Source organism: Anabas testudineus, chromosome 2, assembly GCF_900324465.2.
Source record: "Anabas testudineus chromosome 2, fAnaTes1.2, whole genome shotgun sequence".
Classification (NCBI taxonomy): Eukaryota; Metazoa; Chordata; class Actinopteri; order Anabantiformes; family Anabantidae; genus Anabas; species Anabas testudineus.
Window position 1 is genome coordinate 8,592,899 of NC_046611.1, and position 21,479 is coordinate 8,614,377.

General features: G+C 41.3%; 1 protein-coding gene across 1 annotated transcript; it reads left to right on the forward strand.

Moving 5' to 3' along the window:
• Positions 1 to 14,616: 14,616 nt before the first annotated feature.
• Positions 14,617 to 20,557, forward strand: LOC113164162 (SLIT and NTRK-like protein 5). The gene is made up of 2 exons (XM_026363321.1): positions 14,617 to 15,270; positions 17,018 to 20,557. Exon 2 carries the CDS (start codon positions 17,076 to 17,078, stop codon positions 19,704 to 19,706), a length of 2,631 nt encoding a protein of 876 aa, XP_026219106.1. The 5' UTR covers positions 14,617 to 15,270; positions 17,018 to 17,075; the 3' UTR covers positions 19,707 to 20,557.
• Positions 20,558 to 21,479: the final 922 nt, after the last annotated feature.

Consider the following 21,479-nt stretch of genomic DNA (forward strand, 5'->3'; position numbering starts at 1 on the left):
AGTGCAGATCACGGCTCAGTGCCACAGGGAATAGATCTGCATCCTCTGGCTCTGCACTGATCTGCCTGGCAAAGGCAAATTTAGCACCAGCCCTCCTTGGCTTTCCTAAATGGCACATAATCTCTGAAACCCCATAATCCTAACCTTTTCACGGCTGTGGAAGAGGTGGCGATGCAGTCAACCCACCCATTATGTTGTGATTCTGTCAGCTGCTGCAGAACTTCTTCCACTCACGCACTCCAGTGTTATGCAGCATTACAGTGTCTCTCAAGTATACCAAACTGGCTGATGGTACAGAAACAATAGAAATCATCTCTCCCAGCCTAATGGGTTATTCTGTCTCAAAGAAGGCTTACTTGACTATTTTCTTATGCGTCTGTGCTTAAGGGCGGAAGGAGCTGCACATGCATTTGCAGTAAAACACATTGGCCAATGCCTAGTTTTAAGCAGCCATTTTTCTTGACTGGAGTCGAATCCATTTATAGAAAGCTTTAAAGGAGAATCACTTGTTACTGGAGTGAGAACACTTCATGTATGAGTTACTTGCCCTTTATTGCTCCATCATTGTAAGTTGTCGGTGTATCTTAAGACCCACCAGAAATGGTGCAAATGGCCACTTTTGATAAAAATGTCATGCTAACTTCTGAGATGCCGTCTTTTTTCCCAGGAGACTAAATTATGGCAGTTCTGAGCAGTTGCCCAATTGTACTATAATTCAGACTTGAACAAAGATTTTGCTTCCTGTGTTGCTTTTTATAAGCACACAAAGTCCATCTGCAGAAGCAGGACATCTAAGGTTGAAATGACATTTATATCAACTCTAGATATTATTACGTAGCTGGGAGGTTATCCGTGTATATGTCAAAGAAAAAAAGTAGAATTAAAAGTTTCCTCAATACATTGACCAGTGTGATGCAAATGTCAATTTAAGAGTGAGCAGGTTGGTTATCTGTAAGGAGACGTGACTTATAGCAGCTATACCATTGGGGTTGACTTAAGTGTTCATCTGCAATCACTTACCTTTGGTCCATTTGGGATGATTGCTATCCACTATTGAGATTAGCAGGCCAGTGTATATATTGTTTATGACAATTATTCCCATCAAAGCAGCATTAAAGTGTTGCTTTTGGCGTCCTGTTGGGAGAGATTATTTGTCACTTAACGCCACACTTTCAAATAAATGAAAAGTGCTTTTGATTATCTTGCACTGGCCCCAGCCAAGAATGCTCCATCTGGTCTTTGTGTGAAAATTAGACTGTGAAGATGTGAAGTTGCATTAGGCATCCTAAACTGCCAAACAGCTCAGGGACTATACGAATAAAAGGCTGTCATGCTCAAATTCTCTGCTGACAAATACAACATAAGCCAAGTTTGAGATTGAAAAGTTGTGGATGCTTCCAATGATACATGAAAATGTAAAACGTGTAGCGTTTCATTTTTAACTAGGTCCCTAATGAATAATTATGCAATTCAGTCTCTGAACACAGTCAAAACTACGTTTTCAGTTTCTTCTGTTCTAAGTTTAGTTAACAATCACTTACTTTCCTTTTAGGATCAGCAACAGCTGTGCAAATTCTTGATTTAATTTATTTAGCCTTTAATACAGTCTGCCAGGTAGTCCGAATACATGAAGAAAATGTTCAGGGTTGGTTTGTACCTTTTATGTGGCAAACTAAAAAATTCTAAATGACTGATCTCAGTCGTTCAACCATCTAAATGATGAACAGTTAGCAAGAAAAAGCTCCAAATTACCTACGTGTCAGAACAGACTAGAAATTATATGCTACCCACCAATTTGAAAAAGTTCTCCTTGTTGTAAGTTCAACCAATCTGCGAATCATGTACTGTGATATGTTCTTGCAATTTGTCGTCAGAACATTGGCCCATTCCTGCCATTTCCTAGCCTCTGTGATACAAAAAAAGTCCAATTTAGGGGAAATTATGCAGAGTTTCATCAACTTTAATATAGGTGAATATTGCTCATTTTGCACCTTGAGCCCTAGAAATAACACACTAGGTATCGTGGAGGAAGGTAAAGGTAGGATGATATGAGGCTGTTTCATAAAGATATTCAGTGCTTTTAAAAATGAGGGGTGGTGGGGTTCAAGCAAATGAGAGGAGAAAAGATTGAGACAGAGTGTGCAAAAGACAGATGGAGAGAAGGCTTAGGGAAAGGCTTGGGCAGTGGAAGTATAAGGAAATAAGATATGTACATTTGTGAAATGGAGCTTAACCAGCTAAGAAGTAAGACATCATGGGATTCTAAATACATTGCAAAGTGCTCAAAATCTCTAATCTGGCTAAAACTGTAACTTAGACTGAAAATGCTGACACTAACGCGGTCTCTCAAATAGAAGAGATGATAATATGGAAATGGCTGAGCGTGTTCATAGCTGACGAAAGAGGGGACTGTGCTATTTAAGCCTCTGTGGAGGAAGTGTTGAGGTTCACTGATGGTAGTGGAACAAAACAGTAACAAGAAATACTGAAATATGTGAATGGAAACTGTGTATAAAAAATAAATAAAGACAAACAGGAAAGATTTGCTAAACTATGATACCAAATAATCGTGAAACATGCATTATGAATACAGGGATATTTAAAATTTAAGCCTGCCTAAAACAACTTAGGGAGGGTTTATGACATTTATTTCTGACAAATACATAACAAACATTAGAAATACAGCATGAAACTCTGCTCATTCGCACCTATTTATTCACCTGATAAAATAATAAATTGAATAGAATAGTAGATAAGTTAACAGTATAATAACTTCCTTCAGTTTAGAACACGTCAGAACTGGAGGGGTAAATGCTGTTCTACTTATCCACACTCCAAAGCTTTGTGATGCAACACTTCAGCCAGCTCAATGGAAAACTGAGTGAGTCAGACATGTGTGCAGACTGTGAACCAGACCCTGGAGAGTGTTGCAAAGTAAGTGTGCGAGATAAAACACAGAATTGAAATTTTACAATAACTGAGGGTCAAACAGGGCACACTTTGTTGGCAGGACTAAAAAAGAAAGGAAGAGTATCTCAATTTTGTTTTTTTGAAAAAAGCACTTCCTTTCATTTCGTCTCTCTCCTTCTCAGCTGATATGGGTGAATGAAAACTGTCAGCCGCTTTCCAAACAACAGCTTTATTTGTGACATCATAATAAGCTTATTATTATTATTATTATTATTATTATTATTATTATTATTATTATTATTATTATTATTATTATTATTATTATTATTATTATATTTTTGCTCCATTTAAACATTTAAAGTGCATTTTCCCCATAAAGTCAGGTGCCCTTGAGACGGCATTGCTATTATGTTCTGTTGTTCATATTCTCCATCACTTCTGGCATCCTGATTACACATAAATAAATAAATAAAATAGCATTTTAGCTTGACAAGTGCACTTCATGGAGCAACTGTTCATCCCAAGCTCTCTCAAAGAAAATATATTTTTTTTTTTATTTGCCTCTTGCCTTTGAATCCTCCACCAAGGCTTCAAATGCCAAAGGAAAGCTTTTAATTCATCAGTGGGGGGACACTGAAGGCTGTTCTGGATCATTGGACAGACAGCGTCAGAAGTCTGAAAGACTGAGAGTCAGAGAGAGAGAGAGGAGTGAGAGGTGGAGAAAGGGAGTGACTGGGTAATTTAAAAAGTCGCCCTCATAGAACGAATAAAGGACTTTGCAAACGGTGGAGTAGAAAGAGCTCCACCATTTAATTATCAAGTAATTGTAAAGTCCATAACAACAGAGACCTGAAAGTGGGAGACAAGGGAAGACGGACGGCTCCATGAAAATGTAATTAGCTGAATATCATTTCTCCTCACTCTCAGCTACTGTAGAACTTAAAGGGACAAAGAAAGAGAAACGCAGACAAGTTCCCTTTAAGATAAAACTAAACGTAGTGTCACTGTTTAGATCGTCAGTGACTTGGATCAATATGTAATTACCTCTGGGAGGAAGAAACAGCTTCTCTCCACATCTTTTTACTCTCTCTTTAACCCCTCTTTGCTTTTAGAGAGAGGAAAAAAACAAAAAGTCAGTGATCCTCTGTCAGCATGTCCAAACCAGGTAACAGACGCATTCCTGTTGTTGTTTTTTTCCTGTTTCAATTAAGAATCTGAACAATTCATTTACCTGTGAAAACTCACAGGCAGACAGAGCTGGGGGTGGAGAGGTGTGCACTATGCTGAATCCTCAGACTGCTACCAGGAGATTTCTCAGGAAAAGAACTGGTTCTACTGCAGAGGTACTGGAGAATTACTGCCGTAATAAATGTCAGTGTCGAACTAAACTTCTTGGCAGAAAGAGGGTTAAGGTTAGAAAGTGGGTGATGAAGTAAAATAATGAGTGATAGTATGGATGGATTTGTTCTGTTACCAATTACAATGGTGTGGTCTGACACAGGACAAAGGCTGTTTAGGATTGAAAACCGATCCTGCAGGAATTAGCAAGTCTAGTGGACAACAACAACCACAACAATCTGTTGTGATTTGATTTTTTGTTGTGACGTTGAATCAGGTTCAACTTTGGAGCAAACCGAAGGAGACGGGTCAAATTGCAACCAGAATCAAATGTGTCTCACCTTATTCGCATACACACAAACTGCACTGTAAACTCCTAATCTTGACATAACATTTGGCTCAGCCGCCCATTGTGCTGCTAAGAAAAGCCAAAAGCCACAAAAGGTCAGCAAAAATCTGCTGCACAGGTGATTCAAAGGTAGCAATTTATTTTTTCTGATGTGAGCGATGCCCAAAACAGCAACAACATAATGCCAATAACAATCCTCAGGTCTACTATGGCCACCAGAGGAGTATTCCAGAAAGCAGGTTTGACAAACTCCAAATTTAAATCTAACGTCTGGGTTGAGTAAACCTGAGAAGGGAAACTCTGAATTTTTGGTTCCAAAAGAGGTGATCAGGGTTTGTTCACAGATTGTGAGTGATGACAAAAAGAAAAGTGGAATTAAGAGTGGAAAATGTGCTGCTCAGCAGCATGTAATGACTATTTAAGTGTGTAGTAAATTTAAACAGAGAATCTAAAATCTTTCTAAAACTACTTGAGATTGTTATTTAGATTATTTGCACCTCATATTCAACGATATTTCTTAATATTTCCTTATTTAAGTTCAGTATCAGTTTTATTAATCCCCAAGAGGGAAATTCATATAGTACAATAACCCAGTGACAGGTAAGGAGGAAAATTATAAGCCAGTAGTTGAATAATAAGACAAGTTATAAAAGATACATTAAGGAACAGGGAGAGTTGGAATTAAATACCATATAAAAATACACCATACAATAAGCCTACAGGTTATAAGTTTGTGAAATGTTTGCACTATTTGCGCAAGACAGTCTAATAGTATAGTATAGAATTACACTGTCCTGTCAGTCAAGTAGAATCAGAAGTAAATGAACAGCTTCATGCAGTGTAAAAAGAGAAAGTGAGGGTTTGTGCAGGTGGATTGTTGGAACTTGTTTTAATATAGTCTACTCAGAAATATTCACATGAAGAAAAAAAAAATACTCTCTGGAACCCCCTCAGGTGCTCATTCTAGCCAAGGTTGCAGGTTAATCACAATCCACCTCTTTTCACACAGCTCTCTAAACTACTTGAATTTCTCCCAGAAGAACACACTAACAGAACAGAGGTTTGGTAGGGAGTGGCTCACATGGAGACAGGGCAGGCTGCCGTTAGCTGGACTCTAAGTAGACCACAGTCAGCAGCTTGTCCAATCCAGAAGCAGCAATCAGTTCAAACAGGCCAATCCTGCGGCACCACCTGTTACTCATCATACACACACACACACACACACAATAAGCCAGGTGAAGGAGGGAGAGAAAGTGGTCACAGGTTCACAACAACAATAACAACAACAATGCTGATAGCAGCAGATGCTTTGTGTCTCATGCCACCATCAGTTGGATTCCCAAAGGTTGCATATTTCAGCTTTATCTAATAGGCTTTGAAAAACTAACTATACACAGGAAACAAGGTGTGACATTCAGTCTTTATACCCATATAATCTACCTGTAACTTCAGTGAGTTCCTGCTTGTTGATGCAATACAAATGCTACTTGTTAATTGTAAAAAGCAACCTGGTGATGGATTTATGATCAGTGGGTTTATCAACAGATGTAATACCTTGTGTTTTAGGTATCAGGGCAAAAGTGATTTGAAAATTCTGCTTCTTGACTTAACTAATTCTTCAGTTTGCATCCACTCCCTTTGGCTTTTGCTTTGCCAGAGCTCCCAGAGTCCAGCCGTCGGTCACCACCAAACCTCCAGTGACCATATTCTCAAAGTGAAATTTGCATCATCCTTTTTGCTGCCAAACGACCATCCAGGGGTCACTTTATTTTTCTGTCTCTTTGTCTGAACACACATTGTGCGCAACAGCAAACAGTCGAGACAGCTACTGCTCTTGGAACGCCATGACAGCCTCGTCCTCCACCTAGCTTCCAGAATAAACAGCTGCTCTGGTCTGATTGTATCCCGTCAACAGGGACTGAAAGCTACATACTTCGTCTATAGTGTGTCCAACACAACGCTCTCCCCAGTAGACATATACTGTGCATTCAATGATTCATTCGTTGCTGCTTTCTGTGAGAGGGAGCCTGCACTAGCAGCTCAATAATGTAACAGTGGATTTTGGGAGATCCCAAACTAATAATGAGAAAGATACTTCTGGATTTCTTAGATTTGGCCCTGGAGGGAGGATGTTCTTTGATGACTTGTGCAGTTTCTAAACCATTAGAAAGACACATTATCAACAGGGTTGTGGGCACTTGAAATTAAAATGTCTATAAAGGATGGTAGACAGTTTGTGTTTACTCTGTGTAGATTATCACACTGGATCTTATAGAAGTCACAGGTAGGATACAATTCATCTAAACTGAATGCATTCTGGGCTCTAGATGTACAATTTGCATTGATATACAACACACACGTCGCCCGTAGTTGCATTTCAGTAACTCACAACACAAGGTTGTTGTTTGGAGAGGCCCTTCTTGCTGGTGACTCAGGTGACTTTTAATATTTAACACACCCAAGGAAAAAAAAAAAAACATCCTTTCCTTTATGACACATTTCCGTTTGCATCCAAAAAAAATAAAAAATAAAAAAAAGTTCCTGCAGTCTCACTGCTATTAATAATGCACAAATTTTGTCAGCATTTTTTTGGAAGTATTGGAGTTGCCTCTTTCACTTCTGTCCCTCTCACACATGCACACGAACTCTTAGTCTGTTTCCCCTCCGCATTGTCAAAGAACATGAGATTCAAATAGTCAACATCAACTGCAATCTCCCTTTGGAGCTTCTCCTGAAAGATTGAAGTTGACACTAACTTATGAGGCACATTACTCTCTTCTTTTTATGACAAGTCACTGGTGAGAAGTGAGACTGTGCAGACGTAAAAGGGAAGGAAAGAGTCATTTTTTGCTAATGGAGGGGGGGATTGATGGTGATCTCACAATCACTGGAGGGAACAAACTCCCCAAAAAACAAAAACAAACAAACACACTGAACGTTGTGGGTCTTCAACCACCCTTGCCGCCGATGTTACCGTTAAGAGCACCAGACTAAATAAGTCATTGTTTCCTCACATGTGTATATATATATATGAGAGAAACATTTATAGATTTTGACAAAGCCGTGTTCATTATTCATGGTATTTGTCAGCTACAGAACACAGAATTCATGCGCTCTACGTAAGGATGATCAAGCTTAAAGACTCCCTGTCACGGCAGACTGATTGTTGGCGTTCAGCGAGAGACAGACATGCTGATTCTGTGGTGATCTGTGTCAGGGATCATCTTCTATTCTCCTTCTCCTCCAGGAAACACTTCAAGCAAACACAACGTGGGTTTTAACTGCAGCAAAGCTACGACTGGAGAACTGAGGCCTACCCAGCATGTTTAACACCGTCCATTGATTATGTCTTTATTCATTTAAAACCACTGCTGCAAAGCACATTTACTCAAGTTCTGCACTTGAAACACAGAGGATTTTTGACATATTTGTTCTCATTCGATAAGCTCCTGAGAACCCATATAAAAATATATTTAAGCATGTTCCAAGCTCTTGCGATGCAGTAATGTATTAATATGGTGCAGCATTCACTGCATTGAATTTTCTAACTATAGTACTCACTGTGTAAAATCTTTCTAGGCCATAGGGGTCTTCAGTTTGGTTGCACTCTCCATCTAGGCCATCAGGGAGTCCACCAGGGGCTAGACAAATCCTGATTCCACATACATAGAAAGACTCACACACACACAGAGACACACACACACACACACAAGCTTGGTTCCAGTATGAAGCAAGTTGCTCTGTGAGTGCACCTAGGGGATAGCTTCAGCCACCAGCCCCGAAATCCACTGACTGATCCAGTGCCCAGACTGTCAGGCCCTGCCCAGTCGCCGCACAATCTTTCAACCTTCACTTGCTGCTGCGAAGCCTCCAGCCCTTCACGCTGTGTCTGTAAAACCAGAACAAGGATGATTTTTATTTTTCCTTAAGAGAAGAAGGCGGAGGGTCACGCATGTGAAACCTTTAATGTGGCTCAAAAAAAATCTAACCTGAAGGTCCGATACGTAACAAGTCCAGCATCTGATGGAATATCAAGCTGTTCATTCATCACATGATGAAGCAACAGTGTTCTGGCATCTCAAGCATCTTCAGATTTCAACAAAGGATTGCTTTTTGATTTCAATTTCTAGCTGTTCTGCTGAATACTGGAGCATCTAAACATTGCTAATTGTTTGGAAATATTGTTTTGGAGTTTGTGTCAGAAGACTGGAGCCAAGAGCTTCCTTCCTGCTGTCTCCAGATTAGAGGGAAAAATGTCTCAAACATCAAATGTGCTGACATGTTGATGCAGACAAGCCTGGCAACCAAAAGCCATCTCTGTCACTGCATCTAACGTCTGACACTAGGCATATTAAAGAAGCCAGTGAATTGATTTGTACATGCTGATATTCTCATTCGTATTTTTGAATATACAGTAATTATCTTGGCTATTTAAATTGAGGGCAAATTGTTCCTCTAGTGACTTGCAAATCCATTATTGCCTGCCTAATTGGCTCAGAAAAGCCTCGCCCCCCCTCTTTCCCTTGCTTGCTCACTCAAAGATTAAAATCCAGCAGTGGTTTTTAATTTTGAAATGGAAGAAAGTGCAGCCCAACTGATCAGCCAAAAAAAAAAAAAAAATGCATGTGTGTGAGAATCAGTGGACGCTCTCGATGTAGGAGCATGGAGAAGCTGGAAAACATCCTCTCCACTCAAAGAGGAGAAAATAAAGTGGAGAAAAGAACATGCACACCTAGATGCAAACTGGTTCTCCATCAATTTTCCACCTGTAGTTTAAAACGAACAAACAAAAGATTCGGAAGCCCTTTGAAGTTTATGCACATTTCTTATTTGGAAGCCCTGTCGAGCCACAGTCTGAAAATATTTTCTACCCACTTTGGAATTTCATTGCCAGGTTGCCTTCACAGCTTTATAGAGAGCATTTTCTCTGCAGCGCGCTATCCTTGCTTCGCTCTGATTCAAATTTCAACCATTTACTGTGGCGGTATTTTCTCTCTTGCCTTGTTTGTCATTGTAACAAAGTACAAATGGCCTGGTTTAAAGATACAACACCGCTGTGCAATCGCTGTTTTAAAGTGTTCATGGTGGATTTTGCCTCCTATTTGACTCATGTTGTTTGTATCTACTCATTGAACACTCTAGATTTAGCTTTCTTGCAAGAACGATTAACTGACAGACTGGTTAGTTAAACTAAAAAGGCACGCCTTGTTTCCTGTGCATCAGGAGAAGCACTCATAACCCTTAAAAGCCTCCATGCTCTCTGACTACAGACAAACGAAAGGACTTTAGTATTGTTATGATTATGGTTCACTGCTCTTGTTTCACTGCACTGAGAGCTAATAAGTCAATCCCATCCACTCCCCGGTACAAGCGAGGATGCACTTATCGCCTTGTCAGCAGCACATTTCATTAAAGCCGCTGGTTAAGTTTGCATGTTACCGATTCAACATTTTTAAATTACCTCGCTGGAGCCAAGTTGCAGGGTAAAAAAACAAAGGGAAGGGCTCCCTGAGCAAACCCTCGTCGTGCTACGACCATCAATCATGGCTGTCAGAGCAGCTGTGCTCTCGCTTTTTGGTGGGAACTCACACCAGAACTCTACATCATCCACAGCTGTGATGAATGCTCAGACTTTAGCTCTGGTGCTTTTGATTAGAGCCTGTGTCATCCACAGGTAGCATCCCAACAACAGTGAAAGCCACAGACATTAAGAGTCCACATACGGTATAGTAGCAGAACTTGTTGTTTATTACCTGTGATGGTATCCTAAACTTTTGCAAACAAGTAGGATTGTAGGTAAGTTTGACTTCACTGCCTGTCTCTTTGGTCACTTTTACATTATATTACAGATCTAGTTTAATGTCAATATTAATATTTTATTGGTATTTTGCTGGAGAAACCAGGATTTCTTATTATAATGCTCTTATTCTGCACCCATGGTAAATTTTAAATGTTCATGGAGAGATGTGGGTTCAGATTGAGGCCCCTCACACTGTTTCTTGTTGGTTGTTTTTATGTCTGTCTGAATGTTTTGTGTGTGTTTTACACATTTTAAGTCTGTTTAAGTAGTTTTCTGTCAGTTTGTGTCTCTTCTGTATTTTAAATGTTCTTCATTATTCATCTTTTTGTGATTGTTATGCATTTAGGCATTTAGTGTCTTTCGAACAAACTCTTTTAATCAGAAAATATAAACTGTAGTTTTTATACATAACAATTCTTGGATTGTTAAAATTAATTGGCTGTGTGATGCATGTGTTAATAAAACATAATGCAAGTAAAAATCATGCTTTGTATTTGCTTTTATGATAGTTGTATTAAACGTGGCACTGCCACTACAGAATCAATTTAGCCGCATGATTTGTGGAGTGATACCAGCAGAGAGCAATAGCATGCTTTCACTTTCCCATCCTATCCATCCTTGGTTGTCTCATTAGCCTTCATTCCATTACAGGGCCAAATAGGGCTTCCAGGGTTTAGTCATTGTTTATGTAAAGCAATTTCTCCCAGAGAAATTTCTTGTAATTCTTCAGTGCATCTTGTTATCAGCAGAGAAGATGCGCCAGTTGGATTGTGCTGTCAAACTAAAATTGTTTTCTAATTCCTTATTATCAGCATTTTGAATGGATCCTGGCCCTGAAGACCTGATCTAGACCTACTGGGTTAAGACGGAAATTGCTAGCAGCAGCAGTTGGCCCCCTGGACACACGCAACCGGATGAGACCAAATAAGTTGATCGCAGCACAATGCATGTCAGGCTCTCTGCTGACAAAAGGATTTGGCTTCCATTAAGGTAGACAGTCAAAGTTTTCAGTGTAGCTCCTGCATAATAACAGTCCACATGGTAAGATTTAGAAACAATGGTGCAAGCCTTTTATTATCCCAGCATTATGTCTACTGCTGTCATCATATATAGAGTCTATTATTACATTATGGCACCACCGTTGGCTAAATTATTTATCATCAGGTTCCAGACATGTTAAGAGTGCGAGAGCTTTTCCCACATCTGATTCCCTGTACTACACATACAGAGGTGCAGTAGAAGAAATGGGGCTCAGTGGGTGCACATTTTGTATTTACCACAATCACAAGTCAGCACACTAACACCCTCACTGAACTCTATTCATCAAGCAGAACTGTAAAATTAAAATGTAATTTCTGGAAGATTAGTTCGAAATATACCATTGTCAAATAAATTACAGAAAACTGCCAATGGTGCGGCGTTGTATTGTACTGTATATCCCCACTGAGATGTTTTCTTTCAGACACATTTCATTATTTCCCCAGCCCACCGCACTTGGCTCGTAGCCTTTTTCTACCAGAATGCTTTTTCTTTGATATCACACACAAATGGGTCCAGAACTCCCAACTTGGATAAGAATGCTATCACGACTAATTTAACATCAGCATGTTAAAATGACAGTGTATGTGCTGTTGAAGAAAGTTCATGATCACGGTGCATCAGTCTGCTTTGATTTACTTTGAATGTGCATTCAGAGCACTTTACTCGTTTCTGTGTCAAATGAGAACAAAAAGGTCCATTCTGGATTCCTGAAAAGTATATTATGCAAAGACAGAGCTCATTCTGACTGCAGAACCCGGACTGAACCTTTGTTCGGATTCATAGTGCCTGTCTGGCACGGCCACACAGGCATTTGCAGTGCCAGCAGTACCAAACCAAGCCAACACTGAATGTCAGCAAACATACTGCACATTAAAACATAAAAGAAAAAAACATAGTTTAGAAAACACAATCATCCGGGAAGGGTGCAGCATTCATACCCCCTTAAACTTTTTGCACATTTTACTACATTGTAAACTTACTTTGAAATGGAAAAAAAATAAAAAAAACAAACAAAAAAAACAATTTCTGCTCTTTATAAATACATTTGCAACTTGGTAAAATATACAAAAAGTGCATCAGTATGCTTTGTCTAATAGCTTTAACGCTAATGTTGATGAGCTTATAAGAAAATAAAATCTTTCATAACATGATTAAAAAACTATTAAGTCAGGTTCATGCAAAAATGTGTGTTGAAGTCACCATAGCGTGAACTTTAATTTGCATTTAATTACTTAAACATTTGTCCCAGACCAGATTATAAGATTATGCATTTTATGCAGTTGATCTATGATAATAGCTTCCATGTTTATATGAACCCATTAACCTTTGTTATGCAGCGATTCATGGTCTCACCCCCACACAGAGCAACATAACATCCACCCATGGAAACACTGTGAGACACACCAACTTTGAGAGAACTAAGTTTTACTATATATATATATATATATATATATATATATATATATATATATATATATATATATACCACTTTCATCCAGGCACTACTTTATCAAGGGTATCTACCTCTCCCATCAGCACTACACAAAGTCATTTAAGGCAAAAAATGATTTAGGACAGTTACTCCCCTCTCTTTGATGCCACGCTGCCTCTCAGGGGAACCAGCCACAGTCCCTTTCAGAGGGGGGGGGGGACCGAACACCCTGCTGCATTAGCTCCTTCATTGCTGTATTCCAACTGGGGTTCCATAGACACCATGTTGTCCATCCCCACAGGATAGACCACTGTTAATACGATTACAGAGCCAGAGACTTTAAGATAATTCAGCGCATCTCCATAGCTAATTTCGGAAAGGCGGCACGGATGCCACATCCGCTCCATGATGCTTTGCTAAAGAGAGCACACGAGTTGACTTATTACCACACAATACTGACTAAGTGGGAAATCTCTTTGGACATGGCGGCCTACCATATGCTAGATTTAATTCGATTTTCTCTTCGGGCTTTAGTTAAGTGCTTATAAAGTTTCTTGTCCCACAGTAAGAGGGTAAGAGGGCAGCTGTGGCTTTAACTTGATTTTGCTTTTTCAGCAAAGGGGCAAACAACTGATGATTTGGTGAAATACAAAGCTTACAGCAACAAGGCAGCTTTAGTGGGCTGTAGCATTTGGTGCAGAACTGGATTACGCCTAATCCTACAGCAAATTTATTTCTTCCAATGCAGATCTCTTGCAAACGTGTGTTTTCTTTGACTTTAATCTTAATTAATGTATTTGGAAGCAGCCATAGAGACATAGGAGGTGCATGAATGAATGTTTATTTTGCCTTATTTGCATGCTTTACTTTAGCCACTCTACTACTTGCATCTCCATGAGGTAATGCATCCCACTCCTATCAAAGTTATCAGACCAAAATAACTGAAATAATTCTTTTGATTGTGCAAATCACACTGTTAAAGCTGTTTTTCACACTGTTCGGCGGTTGACCATCAGTCTGGCTTGAAGATGGGAAGTGAACAATATGCTGCTAATAAGTAAATGTATTCCAGCAGCAGCCTAGAATTCTGCAATCATTTCAAAGCCGTAAGAAGGAAGATCTTTCAGGGCTGGATAATGAAGAGACATGGTGAATCCAGGATGAGTGTCAGGCCAATACACATCTGCTTCCCACTTCTCTGCAAGGGAATCAAAGTGTAGTTGAAAAGAACCGAAAATCTGATGGCATTGTGATAATAATAAGAGAGAAACTCCACATGTCCAGTTGTGGCTTTCAAAAGCATGGAAATAAGGCGACTGGGCCTGGTGGAGAACAGCCGAAGCTGTGAGTGACAAATCAAATGGTCGTTGCTGCTGAATTAAAATACACTGATGTACAAAGTGCAGCCTGGAAATGCAATGCCTGCCAAGATGCCTTTTTCATCATTGTGCTGCCCTCTACGGGTCTTCTTCCAGTCTTCCTCTTCCCTTCTCCCCCCTCCACATCAATCCCTCCTCTCCTCTCCACCCCACCACCTCCACATTACCATACCCCCTTAAAGAGTATTGCACGCATTCTATTGCTTTTCATTTCCGCGCTGTGACAGACCTGAGACTGGGGGATTTATGCTTTTTATTTATTTTTTTTTAAACCAGTTATTTGTGCTGTCATACTACTGTAATTGTTTCGTAATACGGAGATGCGCTGGTTTGCACCAACCAAGATCAAGTTCCACTAGTTGAAAGGCTGGTGGGAAGACAAATCTTGTGTCTATACATAGGATTTCTTATGGCCAATGCAGGACTGGAGACAGGGGATCGGATTCTTGCTGGATGAACATATCCACTGATCACCGGTGGATTTCGACGGGGTGGAAATTGAAATAAAGAGACCTTGGGCATCTCTACATAAACTGGTACAAGCCGCACCACTGACAGCAGACGAGGGGATTCGTGCCTCTCTCCTCCGCTTCGTCAGTGCGCATGGATGAAAGTCACAGTTAAAATGCATGCGGCAAGTCTTGTCTGATGTGGGATTACCGCGTTTCTATTCGCCCCCTTTTCTTTACCATGCTCGAACTTTGGTTTTGGCTCTTTTTCCGAGATGACACTGCTAATTTCAGTGGGCGCTGGAAGAACACAGGAGCCCGTTTTGCCGCGCTGGCTGTCACGTTATTGGCGTGAATGAGACTGTATATGTGCTCTTCGATGCCTGGTCTATGGAGCTAAACATCGAGGAGACTTGACTTTAAGGATTTTTTTTTTTTTTTCTTTCTCCACACAGCCGACGGAAGGGCGGACGGTGAAATCACGAAATCTATGTTTTCACTGCTGTTGGACAAAAAAGAAGGGGCGCAGCTGTGATTGTCGGGATGCTTTGGCGTTTACCGGGATCAGCACGGTAAGAGGACAATGATATTTTTCTCTCCATTGCTCGTCTGCGCTGAGGCGTTATACGCGTCAACATACTGGGGATCTGTCCATGGTGCTGAATTGCTCCGCCAGTTGCATTGCTGAAGTTGATCCGGATTTAAGACGCTGTTAAGCAAGGCGTCTGCTGCTGATGCTGCTGCTGCTGCTGCTGCTATGGCAATAACAAGCACGGAGCCCGCATTTTTATGCTCATATATATCATCACAGTTTATTGTTTCCATAAACTGTGTAGCCTCCTGCCTCTGCGCCGAGATAGATGGGCGCACCAGCCTTCAAGTTATCTATATCATATCGAGAGGGCTGTTTATGGTAATAAACTCTAATGTGAGATGAAATTTAAAAGGAAAGAACGGGATGAAAGTGGGTGCAGCAGCCGCGCGCTTCACACGGAAACGCGTCCGCTTTCTGTTCAAAAAAAAAAAAATGCGCACATTTGGGGAGATTTACTGAGTCGGCTTTTGTGCTCTTTTTAAGGAGCGCACACGGACCAAACATGTGTGTGTGTGTGTGTGTGTGTGTGTGTGTGTGTATGCGTGTGCATGCGCGCTCACGCGTCTGTGGCGGAGAGAGAGGGAGAGAGAAGAAGAAGAAGAAGAGAGGGGGAGATAGAGACTGTGTAGCCTTCTATATAGCAGATTCCATACAGAATAGTTAATTATATCATTATTTACTTCCCGTCAAAATGCTGGTTCGATCAGAGAGCCGCTTTGGGATGAAGCACACTTGCTTATTTGCCTTTGATCAACTCCTCTCATTTCTTTTTTTCGCCCGTGGGCAGAAGAAGGGCTGCGACTGTCGCCTTGTAGGCTGATATTCCCATTTTACCATCGCAGGCCGGATTTTTTTTAAGATGAACACTGACGGCTTCTCGCAGTCGATTCATCTGTGAGAGCTGCAGAAATGAGAGATTTTTTACACTGAATCGTTTTGATCGTAGCAGGCGAATAAAGCCCCCCCCTCTCTCCCCTCCTCCTCCTCCCCTTCCTCATGTTGTTCGGACGTGGGGAGAAGGCATCCGACAGTTTCCCCCCACTGTTACCAAGTCGTCGGGTATGCGGGGTGAGTGAGAAATCTTTACAGGAAGAGGAGTTCATCTCCGAGGTGTTAGTGGTAGTTTGGATGTGGGGGAGATGAAATCATAAAAATCCAAGATGCAACATCTTCCATCACATAAACAGCTTGAAATCATTTGACTGAGCGAGTTTTTTTTCATTTATTTATTTATTTTTAGAAATTCTCAAGGGGGGTTTGAATTAGTAAATGACCAGCTCTGTCAGTCTCGGTGAATGGCGAAGGCTTTTTTTTTTTTTTTTCTCCCCCCCCCCCCCCCCCTCCTCACTCCTCCCGAGATGGATTGGAATTCAGGCGAGCTATCAAAAATGCGCAGTGGCCATCCGCCGCAGGTAGTTGTGTTGTAAACTTGATTACAGATGATCGTGTGCATTTAGGGAAAGATGCTTTCGGGTCGCTCGTTTTCTGACACCCTCACAAACCTGAAATGATGCCGACATCTGCATAGTGAGCAAACATTAATAGGCCCACTTGTCTTGTGCCTGTGTGTGTGTGTGTGTGTGTGTGTTTGTTATGACTAATATTTGCTCTTTTTACGAGTCGATACATGCTTTTCTTGTAAATGCTGCACATGTTTTTTTTTTTTTCACATATGCAATTTTCTATATAAAACAGAACCCGTCCTTTTCTTTTCCCCTCTTCAGATGACACCTCATACTGGTACCGCACTTGAGTGAGCTGGGGCATCCTCTCCCAGGAAAAATGCATATCTGGATCCTAAAAATAATCCTTCTGATTGCATCATCTCTGAGGCTGGTCGAGATGTATGACAATTATGGGGACATCTGTCGAAACCTGTGTACGTGCGAGGAGAAGGAAGGGATCCTGACGGTGAGCTGCGAGAACCGGGGGATCATCAGATTGACGGAGATCAGCCCTGTCCATTTTTCCATGTACCACCTCCTGCTGACAGGGAACCTCCTGAAGAAGCTGTCAGTCAACGATTTCATCAATTACACCGGGGTGACCATCCTGCACTTGGGGAACAATGATATCTCAGAGATAGAGTCGGGTGCCTTCAACGGACTCCAGGGATTAAAAAGGTTGCACCTGAATAACAACAAGATTGAAGTTCTGAGGGATGACACCTTTGCAGGACTGGAGAGTTTGGAATACCTACAGATTGATTATAATTACATCACTAACATAGAGCCCAATGCCTTGAGCAAACTACACCAACTGACAGTGATGATTTTAAACGACAACCTGCTCTCTGCCCTCCCTCCCAACATCTTCCGGAATGTCCCGCTCACGCACTTGGACCTGAGGGGGAACCGGCTGAAAATGTTCCCCTACATTGGCCTCTTGGAGCACATGGACAAAGTTGTGGAATTACAACTGGAGGAGAACCCGTGGAATTGCTCCTGTGAGCTCATCGCTCTCAAGGCTTGGCTGGAGAGCATAGCCTACACGGCCCTGGTGGGAGAAGTGGTGTGCGAGACACCGTTCAGGCTCCACGGTAGGGACCTGGATGAGGTGTCCAAGCAGGAACTCTGCCCTAGAAGACCCCTAGAGGACACGGTGAGGCCTGCACCGCCTAGCAGCACTAACGGATATTACCAGACCACACCTGCAGCTGTCACAGCCTCTGCCACCTCTTCGGCTGTGTTAAGGTCCTCTTCTAGACCTACCAAGGGCACACGGCAATTAGGCAATAGAACGAGGTTAAAGCCCACCTCTCGCATACCAGGCGGTAACCCTTACAACTATGGCCCAATCATTGCTTTTCAGACCAAATCTCCTGTGCCTTTGGACTGTCCCACTGCCTGCACATGTAATCTGCAGATATCAGAAATTGGGCTAAACGTCAACTGCCAAGAGAGAAAGATTGAAAGCATTTCTGATCTAAAACCCAAGCCATACAATCCTAAAAAAATGTATCTCACTGGAAATTACATCCCTGTGGTACGGAGATCAGATTTTGTCGATGCCACTGGATTGGATTTGCTTCACCTGGGAAACAACAGGATAACTGTGATCCACGACCGGGCTTTTGGGGATTTAACCAATCTGCGTAGGTTGTATTTAAATGGTAATCTCATGGACAGGCTTACGGGAGAAATGTTTTTCGGTCTGCAGAACTTGCAGTATCTTTATTTAGAGTACAACAAAATCAAGGAGGTTGACGCAGGCACTTTCCGCTACCTCCCTAATCTCCAGCTGCTTTTCCTCAACAATAACCTGCTAAAAACCTTACCTGTGGGTATCTTTTCCAGCCTCTCCCTGTCTAGGCTTAATTTGCGCAACAATCATTTCCAAAACCTGCCTGTGAGCGGCGTTTTAGATCAGCTGAAGGTGCTTGTGCAGATAGATCTGTTCGAAAACCCCTGGGACTGCTCCTGCGACATAGTGGGGATGAAGATATGGCTGGAGCAGCTCAGCGCAGGCACCGTGGTTAACGAGGTCGTGTGTGAGACACCCAAGCGGCACACAGGCATGAACCTGTGCTCGATCCAGTCGGAGCAGCTTTGCCCCGACTACTCCGATACCTACGTTTTGCCGACTACCCCTACGGACGAGCCCATGGATGAACGAGTTGTCACCACAGATGCACCGCAGAAGTTCAACACCCCCAGCAGCACCGTCCCTCTCTCTGTCCTCATTCTCAGCCTCCTGCTTGTTTTCATCATGTCTGTCTTTGTGGCTGCAGGGCTGTTTGTTGTGGTAATGAAAAGGCGCAAAAAGTCACAGAGTGACCGCACGAGCACCAACAACTCAGACGTCAGCTCTTTTAACTTGCAGTACAGCCTCTACAGCAACCGCTCCGGCCCTAAAGTCAAGGCCCCGGCAGGTCACGTCTATGAGTACATCCCACATCCTATGGGCCACATGTGCAAAAACCCCATTTACCGCTCACGTGAAGGCAACACTGTGGAGGATTACCGTGACCTCCATGAGCTCAAGGTCACATACAGGAGTACCCCGGAAGAGGACAGGGATAGCAGCACGATGAGGAGCCCTACGTACAGTGTCAGCACCATCGAACCACGTGAAAACCCCTCCCCTGTGCAGGATGCAGATCATTTCTTCAGAGGTATCCTTGAGCCTGACAAGCAGTCCCCACATCAATCCATCCCGTCCATCCCAGCAGGTGCCAATTTAGAGTACAAGTACACAGGGCCTGTGTCCTACACATACAACCCAAATTTTGATGTCAGACGCCAGTTCTTGCACCCGGAGCGAATAAGAGAAACAGTGCTCTATGGCACAGCACCCAGTACTGTGTATGTGGAGCCCAACAGAAACGAGTATTTGGAGCTAAAAGCTAAACTGCAGTCTGAGCCTGATTACCTCGAAGTTCTTGAGAAACAGACCACCTTTAGCCAGTTCTGAGCAACAGAGTCATGTATGTAATGAAGCATTTTCTCTCCTGACCCTCCTCTTCGAAAACAGTGGCTCAGATTATAGGGTGCCTTGGCACGACACTAAACAAGCAAAAGCAAAGGAGTTCAAACGGGGTGTGCCGAACAATCTTATTCTTATTTCTGAAACATGACATTACAGGAATGGATACAGCTTTCTGAAACACGGATGAACAAAACTGCTCTACTTAACTGATGATGCAAAATCTATTTTTCTATGGTGAAGATCGAATAACACACAAAATGTAAGTGTACAGGTAAATCTTACCCAACTTCATTTCAGGAATATAACCATACATAAGGTATATTGTGAATCAGAAAAGAAATGTTTATAAAATCACTCCCGGACAAAAACGTTGTACAGCAGATCATCAAAACTGTGTAGGACTATTTTCTGCTGTAGTCTGTAAGTAAGTATTTATTGATATAATCTGCCATGTCTTTTCAAAACTTTTGATTCTACATCAATATTATTCGTGTCATCATACTCCATCATCCTCTGGAAAAAAGGCTTATGTTTGTAGTTTCATTTACTGTAGCTCTGCATTGTAAAAGTGGCTTTTTTTGAAAGTGGCACACCCCAATGTTCAAAAGAGACTGCGTCATTTGAAGAATATGAAAAAAAGTGTCTTTGTATGCTTTCTGCACTTTTTGGAATTGGGAGGCGAGTTAGCCTTCAATGAGCTCTCATAAAGGAGATTATTATATTAAAAATGAATATGGGTATTCATTCTTAATATGTAGAATTGATATGTTATCAAAAACAAAATTCATAAATGATATTTGAAGTATTAATTATGTTGTGTAATACTGATATTTTAATCAATGTAACACCTATTTTTCTACAAGCATTCGCAGATTCTCTATCCCTTATCCGTTTTGTTTCAATTGCTTTGCACTTATTGCACTATAATGACCAAACTATGTTATTTTCATCAAATAAACATGATGTCAGGTTCATACAATGTGCTTATGAGCAAACAAAGGCTATTAGTGATGATATGAAGGAGGCCATTTTGGGTTTGGTCCGATATCTGAGTTACAATCTGACTACAAATGAAATGACGAATCAGAACTGGAAAGCTGGAAAAGAGTGTTCAGTGCTTAAAGGTATTTTATTTTCTAATCAAATGACAATACATGATAAGATAAGATCTGACTGTGTGGTGGTGTCAATCAAAGCAGACAAAGATGCAGCACGTATGCTTAATTTAAAGTGGCAGCTAGTGTCTCAATGAGGATTGAAATCAATGAGTTCCAATCAATGAGCATTATCTGAGGCTTTGCAATTATGCCATGACGACAGCATCCACGTTGCCGCCTGGCAAGTGATGAGTGGGTCATTTGTGTAAACATCATTGGAGCTGACTGGAAATGAAATGCTATTTTAGTATTCTGACAAAGCCAATGGGTGCAAACTTTGACACTGATGAAGACGTACACTTCCTGGATTAAGAGTTTGTTATCATGCAATCATTTCTAATTCAATCTTTTTTTTTTTAAATTGGTTTACTTCGTGTCTGAACATCTTACATATAATTGCAGTGTGTTGAAAAAGCTGTTTGATTTTCAAATCTTTTAAGCTCTTATTTTGATTTTTTTGTTAACTTGCTCTTCATTTGACCCACTTAAATCCAATATGCAAAGCAGCTCGATAAAAATGCAAAGGATGCACTGTGCCACCATTTTCAGTGTGCAGCGAGCATCACCGTTTAGAAATTCAATGTTCCCTAACTGAGAATGG